This window comes from Vespa velutina, chromosome 9 (genome assembly GCF_912470025.1).
Source record: "Vespa velutina chromosome 9, iVesVel2.1, whole genome shotgun sequence".
NCBI lineage: Eukaryota > Metazoa > Arthropoda > Insecta > Hymenoptera > Vespidae > Vespa > Vespa velutina.
The window spans coordinates 1,561,776-1,577,040 of record NC_062196.1 but is presented as its reverse complement, the minus strand read 5'-3'; the positions used below and the strand labels follow the sequence as shown (position 1 = coordinate 1,577,040).

The window sequence follows — 15,265 nt, the reverse complement described above, 5'->3', positions numbered from 1 at the left end:
GACCAGAATTCGTACGTCTTAGCCATTTATGGTCGTAAGAAATGTTGCGCAAGTTGGAGCATGACCGAAAGAGTGAAGTGGTTGACGTCTTGAGGAAAAAAGAGGAAATAAGAGCAGGACAGAAACGGTAATACGCAGGAACCATAGATCAAGAGCTGTCAAGAATCGAGCCGTGACTTTTTTCGGCTAACAAGATCGCAAGAGGAAGAGACGATAGAAGGAGAAAAAGAGTTAAAGAAGGGAAAGAATGAGGAAGATGAGAAGGGCTCGTCGATATCTTTTGCCAATTACTCGTCGCGCTCGTCCGACGCTTATACCTTCGGACGAACGGACGTCGCGGACAATAGCTTCATTAACTCCTCGTCGGACAGGATCCTTGAAGAAGCAGGAAGAGTTAACTTGTCGTTTAACGATCGCCCGTAACTCGAACTTCCTTTTGTTTATAACAGAATCTAAGAAGTTTTTTTTAATCGGATGCGAAACAAAAAATAATCATTTCTTGAAAAATGGTTCTTTGATCTATCTAATAATAACTTCTTCTTTTAATTTATAGAAAAAAAACGAAAATTAACAAAGTCGTTCGATGTACAAATATTATTTATACTTATAAAATTATCACGTTTATGAAAAAGAATGTAAACGAGTTAAAATTAGACCAAAAGGTACAGCATAGTCACTGTTTACTTTTTTTAAATAATATCATATGGATATATATGTAAATTGGAACTAAAAGTTCGTCTGTCTTTCTATGTATATACGAGGACTGCATAAATATAACGTATAAGCGCCGTTGTATAATAGAATGAATGCAAATGAGTATTAAACGGGCCGTGTATACCTTGTTTCTATGAACAGCTCAGCTCGTATTTAGTAGCACACTATGAAACAAACCGATACACACAGAGAAAACGTTCTTCCCTTTTCTAACAATGGCTGCATTATGTTACTCCGTGTATTATGCATAATGGCCGAGGTGTCGTGATACCTCGACTACGTGTATAAAATATTCCAACGCCTCAGGATTCACAGTTCAAATATCCGATTTTTTTCTTCTTCTTCTTCTTCTATTTCCCTTTTATTACATTTTTTTATGGTAACTGTTATCAACTACAAATGTAAATGTTAAATAGAAATACGAAACAAAATCAAAATCGAAATTAAATCGCACCAATCGATATCGATGCTATATATACATAAATATATATATATATATATATATATATATATATATATATATATCGTTGCTTATAAATTGTTGATTGGCGATACAAATGCAACATCTCGTAATAACTCTTTAATTTTTCTTGAAAAATCAAAACCGTTCAAGTTTTTATCCGTCTTTCAAGCAAGAAAGGCGAACGAAGTGGACGGTTTATTATTCCGCGCGACGTCGGTATGGAACAAAGAAAGCGTTCGTTCCAAGGAGAACGAGTGGCCGTTTATCGAAAAGTATGCCTTCCCCGCGACGCGGAACGTGTCGCGCGAGGCTTCGTCCGGCAATGGGTGCATTATACTGCATCCTGCATTATGCAGACTATGGTGTGCACGTAAGAATGTCTTGTGGCGAACACACTGTGAATACCGATTGGTCCTTATTACTTCTTTCAAGAGATGGACACACCCTAAAATTCACGTGACAACGATGCTCGATGACGTTGAACGAAGAAGGAAAATGAAAGGAAATGACCATCTTTTCCCTTTTACCACGTAAATACGTGCTATTATGTTGTTGTCCTATTCATCCTATTTTTCTTTTTTAAGAAAAATTGCAATATAAAATAATTATATGCGAAAAATAATCGTTATTATTAATATTACATATAACTATGTTAACAAGATTCCTCTAATCTGATTATGTAATATAAACTTTTTCAATTTTTTGTAAATAGCTGTAAAGCATAGAATATAACTCTTAACGATTTATTTAAATAATAGTATATATATATATATATATATATAATTTCTGATTATTTAGTTACTCACAATTGTTTAAATTTTCTATTGTATTCGACTTTATATGTATTTGTACTATAAACAATTTTATCTAGCTGCTTACGTAATATATAATATGAATAAGTTCATGACCTACAAACTAAAAGTGAGATTTACATAGCAAGATAAATAAAATCCAGTATTTATATGACCGTGTCTTTTTCTTTGGAGTTCTAAGAAATTCGTCTTCGCGTAAGGAAATAAACAAAATCAAACAGACCAACCGTCTTCTCTCTCTTAACTGTGATAAGGATAATCCTCTTAGTATTACACGATATCCTCGTGAGTACGCATCTGTCGTTCCTTTTTGTAGGTTTTAAATTCGTTCGTATATTTTAAATTCCGTTTAATATTCGATTTCACACGGAATTAGATACTTGATACTATTAACTGATAAGGTTGACAGTTGATACATTAATTTTAGAAAGTGAACAGGTTAACCTTTTGCACTATAACTTATTTTCTTAATATCTTTTAATAATATTCTCGGCAAATTCTGATATGATTTTTTTTACATTTAAATATCTTATGTATAATACACATGTTCACATATACTTTCAAAGAAATTTTTAATTAAAACTTTTTTTTTGTTAAGCAGATCAAGAGTCATATCAGAGGTGATTCAAGAATTTTATGTAAACATTTTATTGTCAGGTCAAAGTGCAAATGATTACAAAAAGAAAGCAAATGTTTTAGCAATAGTATTATTTTCTGACAAAGAAAGATATTATAAGACGAAAGAAATGAAAAAAAAGGATAATAATAGAGATAGAAAATAGAGGAACATCACGAAAATGTCTAAAAAAGAAAGAAAAAAGTTTTCAAAATCGTAGACATTATTTGATTGTGTATTTCCGTCCAATATGTTTGCGTGGAATAAGAAAATCACAAAGGAAAGTGCCGGCTATTCTATTTCTCAAATACACGCGATCTGATACAAAACTTCAGTAAGGAGAAGAAAGAAGAAAATGGATTCAAGATCGCGTGGCTTTCCACGCGATTTTCCCGTTTTTTCTTCTCTTTTTTTTTCTTTGTTTTTTTTTTTTTTTTTCCATTAAACTAGGAAGCAGTTATGCGTTAGCTGTTACGCGAAGCGGAAGCATCGTAGTGTGTATCACGGGTTCGGTGCCCGGTCGACGAGCTATCCTCTATCCACTTCTTATTCCTCCTCCTCCTCCTCTCCTTCTTCTCCCTCTTCTTCATCATATTCTTATTCATCTTCTTCGTCGATAGTTGCGTGCGTATAGATGCGTAAAAACACGTGTGCATTAGCTACGTTTAAAAATTTGTTTCTTTTTTGTTATGCTTTCTGTTTGTTTTTTTTTTCCACACGATTCAGTAATCACATAAACGAAAAATATGTCTCTGCTTATTATTAAGGCAATAGAAAGTATTAAAATATATCGAGTTTTGTCGATTTATGTTTAATAAAATAATCATTTGCATATCTGAATGTGATATAAGTTATAGGTAATAGCAGACTGTAAAATACGAGATTATTAATATATCATAACTTACAAAAGCAACCCAGACGACAAGAAATGTATTAGTCGTAGTATATGAACAGACAATTAACACGGGAGAAGTGTACGGAATTAAATAACATCTCCGTAAGATCGTTTATTCATGTATAAATATATACATACATATATCATATATATATATATATATATATATATATATATATATATATATATATATATATATATATATATATATATATATACAGAATGTTTCTTATTCCGGTAATGAACCGACGAATCCTTCGTTAATGAATAAACGAAAGGGGGAAGGATCTTGTTCAGTAACCGTGACGGGAGAACATGTTTTTTGACGTTAAATTACCAGTTTAGATATGATACATAAATACATGCACACATATATATGCATACATACATACATACATACATACATACATACATACATACATACATACATACATACATACATACATACATACATACATACATACATACATACATATATACATATATATATATACATATATATATATATATATATATATATATATATATATTTATATATATAAGAATTTATAATCAAAGGAAAGTAGAATGGTTGCAGTTAATAAGGAAATGAAAAAAGAATTAAAAAAAGAAAGACAAAAGAACAAATTTCCAAACATGCCGCACCTTCAACTCATCAGAAACTTTCATGATCCTTGAATGAAGTCACGGATTTCTCGTATGCAAGAAATATGGCATCGAGGATGTGACTCGTTCAAGATCATCGATTCGCACACAATCTCTACTACGCTCCCGTTGAGCAGTTAACCGTAATATCACAGTTTGCTTATCCACGATCCGTTCGGTAAAAGAGTCTTATCTCATTTGCATCGTCGAACAGGGTGCTCTCCGTATAGTTATTATTCCTATTATTATTATTATCGTTGGTTTATGTGGGACATCGACCACGCGTCCACTTGCTCGCGCTAACGACAAGACGAAGGATTCTAGAATCTCTCTTTCTCGATTACGCCTCTTACTAGGCGCCGCGCACGAGTCCGTCCCTCTTTCTTTCTCTTTATCTTTCTCTTTCTTATTCTTAGATGCCACGGGCTAGACGTATTTCTCGATAGAAAAGGAGAGAACAAAATATAATATACATACGACGATGCACAGCATCATCTTTATTAATCATTCGTTCGCCTAACGGACTTAGCTCGTTTCTCTTCGACGACTTTCGATCGGTCATACATTGTTTTTTATGTTTGTTAGTTTGTATGTACGTCGCTGTCGTTGATTTTCTTTCGAAGCGAAGAGAACGCTCGAGAATGATTCATTTTTTTTAAAGAGTTGTACGAGTTTCCCTGACACAGCTCGTTGAATTTGTCTCAACAAATATCATGAAAAGAAAATTATATGATTACGTTTACAAAAAAAAATGAATTTGATTTTGAAATTTCTTTGATCATTCGAACTGCAAGAAAACAATATATGATGTCTATACTATATGATGTCTATACTATATGATGTCTCGTTTCATATTAAAAAACATTTGTAAAAATCTTTTTTTGATAATTTCAGTCCCTCACGATTTTAACACTGCGATACATTCTTTATATTTGTGCGAATTTAGAATACGATTTTAATATAGATAAAAAAAATAATTATGCGTTATTAATGATAGCCAATAATGATAATACATCGGTCGAATAAGGAATAATGAATTCTATAATTTCGTATGAGTTTTAGTCAATTACGTAGAAGATACTTCCGTGTTATTAATTAAGTTGAGTTAAGACACATAATTTCTTATGTTTAGCAAGGTCATAAGATAATTTTTCTTTGTTCATAAATAAATTAAGGGAATGTTTACACGTTTATAAGAAATCTATTAATTGTTACTTCTTAAAAGGTTAATTGATAATATACTAACCTTGGAAAGGCCAGCCTAAGATCAGCTCTAAGTTTGTTTAGTAGTTCGCTAACCGATGTAAATTGTCTGAGTGTCATCTCGCCTGCACTTCCGGAAATGTAACCGGAACTTGAGCTGGTGGTAGACGGCAAGGTATCCTGTGAATCCTGAACAGTGCTTAGAGGTCGTCTTCCCCATCGTCTTAATGCGATCGCGTAATCCTCGGCGTTGTACGTTGGTGGTCTCAGGCCAGGTTCCTAGATAAATAAAAAAGTCGATTTAGTTACACTTTTTTTCATAATTTAAAATTCATAATTGCTATACGTGAGTATAATGAACATTCAACGAAATGTCTTAAACGCGGAAGATGCATTTATAATAAACAAAAAAACGAATACTTCTCTATGTATTCCTATTTGAATTTTCGAGCTTGGTAAGTGAAAAAGCTGAAAGTTCGCAGACATTGATGGACAAATTGTTAGTCGATCGATTTTCTTTGGTTGGTGATCGTTCGAGCGATGCGTGACTGGAGTGTCTTTCGATGATACGACGAGATACGTTTTTCTATCTAGAATATAGCGAGTATCGTGACTCATGTGCGTTTCTTATGAATTATTTACTTTGATGTAATAAAAAGAAAAAAGTTCTCGCTATATCGACCTTGTCACTTTTATTCTCTCCATATTAGTTGACATAACGTTTGTGTACGAATTGATTCCCGAGCATTAACGAAAACTATGCGATCTTTTGAATGTGCATATAAATTGAATTTGTTCTTTTTTTTTTTTCATTAGAACGAACTTACAGAACTTACGAATAATACATAACTTACGTAAAGTTCAGGATTAATCTTTTCGATAATTTTTAACTCCATTACTCGTCCTTGGAAAGTTCGTTGTGAAGATCAGTTTAAGAATATTTCGAAATTAGTCCACGAGTTCGCGTTCGCGCGAATTATAGGCGCATCGAACTATGAAATATTCATGCGAAAAGGCTTGGAGGCAATCGAGAGGAGAGCGACGGCTAATTTTACGGCGCTTCGAAGCATAAATCGGTGAGATTATAGTGATTATCGCGTTTCCCCGTGATCCGAACACGAATCGAGTGCATCAAGGTGCTACTGAAGCTTCTTCTACTATTTCTACTTTTTCTTTCTATTTCCTTTTGCTTTCTCTCTCTCTCTCTCTCTCTTTTTCTCTCTCCCTCTCTCTCTCTTTCTCTTTCTGTTCACTTTAATCGGCAAGACGAAAGGCAATAGAGGAAATCAATTCTCCTGGATTCAGAAAGATTCGCTGGTCCGTGGAAAGCACGAAGTAGAGCCGGAGCAACTAATGAGAAGATTACATAGCAATTTCGCGGGAACCAACTCGTCAATATATCGGCGTTCAATGTTGGTTATTAAGTCGATTAAAAGATCGTTCGAGTTATTGTACTAGGAGAATAGAATTTTCTTTTTTTCTTTATTATTATAAATTTCTATTAAATCATTCGAAAATTACTTTTAAATGAAATAATGATAATATATAATAACATTTTAAATGACGATCGAAGACCCGTGGTAAAATATAATAGTTCTAGTTTCCACGTCCTGTCAATTTTAAAGGATCGCATGTGCCCGAGTTAAATTGGAATAACTAACAATAAAGGCAAATAAGTATATATAAGGTAATATATCCTCTTTACATAGTTTCGAAAATTACAAGAGGGACACAGAGAGAATGACGAGACAGGAAACGTAGTCTCAGCAAAGTAGGTATATACTTTGATTTCTTATTTGCGGTCGACCGTTTCTTTCCCGTCGCACGAGAATCTCACACGCTGGATACAACCGCAAAGTCCAAGTTTTACGAATCTTATTTAATATACAGCGAAGAATGGAAAAAGAAAGGAAAAAAGACACTGTCCTTCGATCAAGTAATTTATAAATAAGAACAAAAAATGGTTGAAACGAAAAAAAATCATTATCTATGAAAAAATCTATCCTATAAAAATTCTTAATGGCTCTTCGAAACATAGATCACAAAATTATTTTACATCTTTTTGATTCAACGGTCAAGCTGTCCTGATTTGAAGGATCATCCATTAAGATCCGCATCGTCGATCAAATTCCTATTAGGTCGAATATCGCGTCGATAGATTAGAAATCTGGCTCAACGATAAATGACGGATACTTTGTAAGACGTATTAAGGCGCTCAAGGTATTACTCCTGGCAACGCTTTCATGAATCGAGGACGATTAATCGTGCGGGGCTTATCGATTCTTTATCTTCAAAGAAATCGATTGCATCGTTTCCAATGACTTGTCCGAAACGAGGACGAATTAATCAAACTCATAACATTAATTAGGAAAACTGAATTTAATATCTCTAAATGTTTGTTATTAAGGAGTATAAAGTCAAGAATAGTTAATAGAACAAAAAATGGAATGGTTTCATACTGATAGACTATTAGTTAAGTTAAATATTCGATCCAAAGATGAAACGTGAAAAACAATGTCTTTCAGTGAGGAAAATTATATATTAGAAATACATATTATAAGTTAACGGAAAGTGATCTTTTTTGATCCTGCAGCTAGATCAGTTATTTCTCGCGTTCTTCTCTTTTTTATTTTAGGCTCTTATTGTAGTTTCCTTTGCGTCACTTTCAATGTTGTCGTACACCGAGCATTAGTTCTCTGGTAATGGAATTCTCACGGTTCGAAAGAAGCAAAAGGAAGTGGCCGAAGGACGTTTTACCATGTATATTTTCTCTTTCTATCTTTCTACATACACACACACACACATATTTCAAAGCAGAAAAATAGAGAGAGAGAGAGAGAGAGAGAGAGAGAGAAAAAGTATGCTAATCTAAAATATCCTGCCGCGTCGACGCACCGTGCGTGGAACGAGCGTTTTGTAGGATTAAAGTTAATTCTTTTTCTCCTCGGTTAACCTTGTATGAAGTAGAATAAAACAATTTGAAGTTTTTGAAAATGTCTAAACCAATTGATTATGTGCCTAAATAATTAGTATTGAATATTAGAAGAACTAATAAATTCGATTTATATAATAAGTATAAAAACATTTCGATAAATGTACATACATGCACTATTACATTTTACAATTGAGTGTAGTTTATCTCTACTTTCTTTTTAAATAAAATAAATAATATCCACATGAGAAAGATTTCACGTTCTACAATTGAAAACTAAAAATACACATAGTGATTTTATATAATTTAATCGAATAAAGTCAAGCGCACGCACGTGTAACGGTTTAAAGAAGTGCTTCGCAGGCGTGAAATAACGTGGAAATCCTTGAAGTTCTTACCTTTTCCGTTTGTGGTCCCCAGGGCTTCACAACGAGCAACTCTTCCTCTGCATTTGGCGCCATGTCCGATTCGCTGGAACAGAAAAGCAGTTAGTCTTAATTGAGGAATTTTCATTAAACTCATTTACATTTAGTTCAACCGCATTTACATTTTTTCTAGATTAAATGAGAAACGAAGGAATAAATTTTGTTCTTTTCTTTTCTGTTTAATTTCTTTATATATTAATAAAATGAATTAGTAAATAGTTATAACTTTCTTTTCTATCGATTATTAATGAAATTATTAGTTATCGATTATCGTTATGTTAAGTTTTTTTAATCATATTTCAACATAACAAATTACGCGAGTAAAAAGTTTGATAAAAATATTGATTTGAATAGTAAATTCTTATAAGATATACAGTAAGAAAAAGGAAAAAGAAAAAGAAATGAGGAAGAGAAAGAGCAAGCAGGTCGAAGGAGAATCGATCAGTCGATACTCGTGATATTTAATCGAACTTCTTGCACGTTCGTACCAGCTGTTTGATTCTTTTACGATTATGTTTGCCACTTCAGTGCGATTCCACGCTTAACGGTTGATTTAACGACGAGGTACGCGCGATGTGGCGGATGAATCGATTTCGTGTGGACTCCCTCGACTCTTTGCAGAAAGAATCGATGATGAATGTTACGTTCGAAGTTCCTCTTATTCTCTTTCGAACGGATGGAAGGCGACCAGACCGCCTTCAGAGTTTCCATCATGGAATTTTCAAACGGTACCTTTGCCGAGTCCGCTTCAACCATAAGTGCAAGTCGATGCGATCGCAAGTAGTCAGAAGAATCGCGACTAGTTTAATTACGCTTAACTCACGAACCGACTTCGAGGTGAATTCTGCGAATCCCTCGTTATTAGAAGATCTTCTTGGCAACGTGACATTTCCTTGACGATATAACTACATATATGCGAGTCTTGCTAATTGAAGTAAATGAAACAGATGTATTCTAATGATTCGAGTACTTTTTATAATTAACTTTATGAACAATTTGACATTATTACTAGAATACTATATAAATTAATGTTTTTTTTTTTTGGGAGGGGAAACGTTTGGAATCTTCATGGACTTTGCAGTTAATTATGAATCGAAAAAAAATCCAATAAACTTTTCAAAAATTTTCTAAATATTTTAATGAACGAGCTGAAAAAAGATTGTCATAACGTGTTTATAAATTTTACATATTTTATAAATTTCAATGAATCTTTCAATTGGTATATCAATAATCGAAAAACTTTCTATACAGCTATTCGTATCTACGCGAAGAGATTGAATGATTATAATAAGAAAAAAAAGCATAATCGAATCGTTGTCCGACATCTCCGTTTCACTGTCAAGGTCAAGTTACGGCCAGTTGTGCTTCTTTTGCAAAAAAAAAAAAGCTATAGAAATTCTTCCCGTAAGCGTTTATGCTTTGCTTATATGCGAAACGAGAACATGAAACGACTTGAGCCTGAAGGAACGCACGGAGTAAAATTTTATCAAATATTAGCGTTTTACGGTCCAGTGCAGTTCGTAATGCGATAATTCTACTATGCTAGACGTTCTACGAGGACATGGGACTACGGGCGCTTAGTTTTGTAGGTTAGCTATGTCGATAATGGAAGTCACGATCCGTATACGATCATGTTCGTATGCACAAAGAAAAAGAGAGAGAGAGAGAGAGAGAGAGAGAGAGAAAACGAGATGGAAAGATAGATAGATAGATAGATATATAGAGATAGAAAAAGAGAGAAAGAGCAGAGTACAACTTCTCTCAATATTATCGAGATCGATCAGAAATCTATTGGCCATGTTCGGCGAGTTCCCGACCTCGAGATCACTCGATTACTTCGAATCGTATCGATTCATGTAAGAACGTTTGCTATTCTTATTTCTTATCTAGCAAAGAGCGATCATCTCAAAGTTCGAATCTTCTTCGAAGGTCCGTGATCGTGCGGGTAATGGAAAGGGCGAATCGACATCTGATGTATCTTCTCTTCTATATATCCTTTGAATGTTACTAACCGGTTTAAGGCTATCTAATTTATCGTACTAGTGTATTGACAGTACGGTAAATCTTTAATTATATGAATACCGGTTATGAAAATCCTGCCGGATCGATATGACAATTATTCGAAAATAGATCATGTAGTATGTAGTACACCTTTGCAAATGAAAAATTCATGTATTCATCTTAAATTTTTCCTTCTCTTTTAAATTAACGTTCGTTAACGTTACTTCATCATAGTTTCTATGTATTTCTTCCAATTTTTAATAAATTGATACACACAATCGCAGTAAATTATACCATCAATAACCAATTCTGCTCGGTATGGATGTTATAAACATAAAAAATCAATTTTTATCGACGTATTATTCATTTTCTTTTTGTATTTAAAAATCAATTAACGTCTCGTTTACAATTATTTTTGCTACGTCATTCCATCACTTGGACATCCATTCATCGTATCTTTTTCAAACTTTTTCGGTAACGGTATCCCAAAATCGAGACTCGAAGTGTGACGCAAGAATTTCTTCAAGGCTTGTAGGAGTAACTTGAAAGGACAGCTATAAAAAGTATCGATCGTGACAAATTAGCCTCATAAAATTCTTAACTGCATTTGAAATCTCTCCTGTCACCGTTTGTAAAGTAAGAACGCGAGGGTTATCGTTTATATCTTGCCTGTTATAATTTATACGTTTGAGTACCGCGAAATTGCATAATCGCAAAGTGTAATTTACACGACTTCGTTTTTCATGTTTCTTTTTTTCATGTTTCTTTTTTATTTTTTCTTGCAATGTCTCTTATTAATTTCCAACCTTCTTTTTCTTATACAATTTCCGTGTCCCATGGAAAGAAGAAATAAATCAATAATAACATCAATTTAATAAATAAGTTAATTAATAAAATAATTCATGAACAATCAACACAAGATAATAATATAATGTGAAACATATAAAACGCGTAAGATTCTTAACGTAATGATTTCTCTACGACAAGTGTAACTCATTCATTCTGTTTCTTGCTATAATAACTTTACATGTAATGACAGCTAGAACGAATTATATTTATTACTCACATCAGACAAGAACGAAGAACTCATTAAAACAAGAGCACTAATAAGCAAGGATATAATATATACTGCTCAAAGTTCACAATAAATCGAAGAACGTTCTTTTGTCTTTTTAAAGATAAAATCAAATTTGCAAGGGACGATGGTTAAACGAATATATATATCGAACTATGCAATTCGATCGGAGATCGTGTCGTTGTAGCAAAATGCAGGATGAAAACTCATTACGGTCGCTCATGATGTTTCTCTAGAAATACAAGGGAATACCTTTATTGATCCGAGTGGAGTCATTGGTGATCAGATTGAATCGATTGATTGATCGATCGATCGATCGACCTCGTCTCGATCAGATTTAACCCCCCGGAAACGTCTCGGACCGCTCGGAAGCATGTCGAGCACGATCGGATGTAGCAGACGAAGTAGCAGCCGAGCAAGATCTTACGTAGTCACATCTCTATGTATGCATACATATATGTATGCATCTATGTAAGACATGATACGTATATACAAGATAGGTAAATATCTATATATATATATATATATATATATATATATATATATATATGTATTTCTGTGTGCGTGTGTAATGCTGGCAATGGGAGTCGACTCGTCGAGGACAGCCAAGGCATTGACCCGCGCGAGCTAGCTTGAGCTAGCGAACTCAAGCCACCCGACTACGCAAGTCCACGCACTACTGCCCGCTACTTAACGGAAGAACGAGGAGAACGCCGTGCGTTAATTTCGCTACTAGAATGAATAACGCAAGTACGTCCCATTTCTCCCGAGTTTCGTATTTCAACTATCGTTCGTGTTCGAATTTGCACAGCATCAAGTTTTTCCCTTTGACGGGTCGTATTTACATCTCTTATTTACTAGGAGACAAGTGATACTGATTAAATCGTTTCTGTCGCGTTTTCTTTCTTTTCTTTCTTTATTATCTCATTGTCATTTGAAATTTGAAAAGTTTATACACTTTATCGAGTATCAACATTATCGTTGTTGTCCTGTTGTCAGAAATCACTAAGATATAAAAGAAAATTTTCTTTTTTTTCAGGTTTATGTTAATGACAACAAGAATATTAGGCGTTTTCATAAAATTAAGATCGATAAAATATTTGTTGATATTACTATGGGTACTTAGCAGTACCTGTATTTTTCTATTTCGTAAGCTTATAATCTACTTTCCTTTTTTGTCTAACGGATTAACATTTTCAAGGAGTTTCAAGGGGACAGTTATTTCTTATTTACTATTCAATTCATTATTCCGTGTTTACGTTATGTAACATGCAACGAGCTGTAGTTAAAAAAGGTGAAGATTAGTTATTCAATTCTGAAGGTCAATTAGCAAGAGAGAAAGTCTAACGGTCGTATAGTGAATAAGAGGAAGGAGCAGAAGAGACGGTCAAGTTCGTGTCGGCAGGTGTTTGTTGCGGCTAACGTAGATTTTCATAAGACGGTAGCGTGAGAGCACGCGCGCATATAATGCAAACGATTGTAACTCAATGATAGTGCTCTTTTAGCCTGAACGTATATATATATAAAACAATTTAAAAGCTTAAAGATATTTTTCCCCGTTCTCGATGAATTGACGTACCATTAATTTTATTTTAACGGAGTTAGCATATTGTTGACGGATCTTTTATAATTATTTCTGTTCAGCTTTGTGCGCAATCCTTATTTAGATAAATTCATTGTAGTTAAGTTGAAGTCGAAAGAAAATAAATAATCGTTAACCGGTATGACAACATTATAAGTTGTTCATTAATGTAACGTGCAGAATGACAAGAAAAAAAAAAGAAACAGTTAAATGAATCTTTTCATTTCATGATTTTCTTCATTTCACGATGGAGCACATCCGTTAACTTGCGTTCGTCCACAGAAGATTAATGAAGATCATTCGAGTCGACAAATCGAAGCGAATGCACTTTTTATAATTCGTAGAAAACTCGAAGGAAGGCGATGATGTGCGAAAAGACGATGTCGGACGTGCCGACAAAACGTGCTCCCACGCTCATTGCCATAGTCACTTTGTAAAGAGAGAATAAGGCCTTGGCTTATGAAACACTATGTTCAAGTCGAGCCACGCATGGCTTTCCATGACGAATTTCTACGTCCTCCGCGAAGCGATGGCTTTAAGACGCTTTAATTCCGAACAAATCGAATATTTACACTATTTTATGTATTCCTCGCTAAATTGTGAAATAACTTGAATTTCCTTAAAAATTCCGTAAAATTCGACATCCATCATCCTTGTCAGATTTGTAGAACTTTATCGATCCACTATTCAATACCATTGAGACCGGACCCCATGATACTCAAAGCCATAGAAAAACTATAGAAAAAATTTTGATTCTATCGACAATCGAATATCCTATTCCCTTGATATGTTCCTTAACCCTAAGAAAGAAGCCGTGTGAGATTTACTGAGAAAGTTCGCTGAGGTTATGCGTTTTAAGGATGGAAGAGCATCGATAATCGTTCACGTGGACGGCGAATTCTTTGAGCATTTCGACGTATTGCTTGTACCGTGTATCGGCATTCAACGAAGGGAGCGAAGGAAGCGAGAGATCGGCTGGCAAGGCGCCACGACTTCGATGCGGTTACCTATCCCCCTTTCGGTCTCTTGGAAAAATAGCGTCGATCGAGACTCCAGATCGTCGATCTTAACGGCCATTAGTGGAATACACGAGAGTTTGCAGTGATTTTTCTCCCTTGCCCCGATGGTCTTCGCGGTGGAATGCTAACCGGCGCCCGGAAGTACGCACTCGATCTTCCATTCCTGATCTTTTGCAGATCTGAGAAAAAGTCAACTCTTTCTCTCTTTCTCTCCTCCCTTTCTCTCGTTACATTCTTACGGACATAATTTTTAATAATTTTATTTTAATCATTTTTTATCAAGTAAGTAAGTTACTTTTCTTCATTATTTGTTTCTATCCTCGCTGATACGAAAGAAAAAAGAGTTATAATTTGTCTCGATGTGTTCGTATCATCTTGTATATTAAACGCAATTTTATTGAAAGGGGGAAAAAGGTAATTCGTAAGAGAAGACACGCATCAGCGTGTACCCTTTTAAAAAGTCAAATTATTGGGCGAGGTTCGAGATATACAAGTGGAACGAGATGCATGAAAGTTCTCACGGTATTCGAGAAGAGATTCGCAAAAGAGAACAAGAAGTATAGTAAGCGTGACATCACGCTTCGTACCGAGTTGCGTGAAGGCGCGACGAGTCTAATCGACCTGACGCGCCCATCAAAGGGTGATTCAGAAAGCATCTAGGATCTCGATGGGATTACGGATAGATGCGTGTGCGTACACCTACATATCTCTTCGTGTGCTTGTCAATTATAGTGTTCGATCTAGTTATTGGTAGATCGCTACCGGTAAAACTTTGCAGAGAAGACGGATGAATGAAGAAAGAAAAATCAAACCAACAAAAAATCTCAAGAAATAGGACGACGATGGAGAAGTAGCCATTGCGACTACAGTGTTTCAAGCGTGT

At 34.5% G+C, this 15,265-nt stretch overlaps 1 protein-coding gene across 5 annotated transcripts in view; it reads right to left on the bottom strand.

Annotated features, from left to right (window-relative positions):
- LOC124951571 overlaps window positions 1-15,265 on the bottom strand; it is a 41,830-nt gene that overhangs the window by 8,192 nt on the left and 18,373 nt on the right. For all 5 annotated transcript variants that reach the window (XM_047500151.1, XM_047500152.1, XM_047500155.1 and 2 more), the window contains exons 2-3: window positions 8,679-8,751; window positions 5,392-5,627 (exon numbers count right to left, since the gene is read on the bottom strand). In XM_047500151.1, the coding sequence (XP_047356107.1) occupies window positions 5,392-5,627; window positions 8,679-8,751 (309 nt within the window). The remainder of the gene's footprint in view (window positions 1-5,391; window positions 5,628-8,678; window positions 8,752-15,265) is intronic.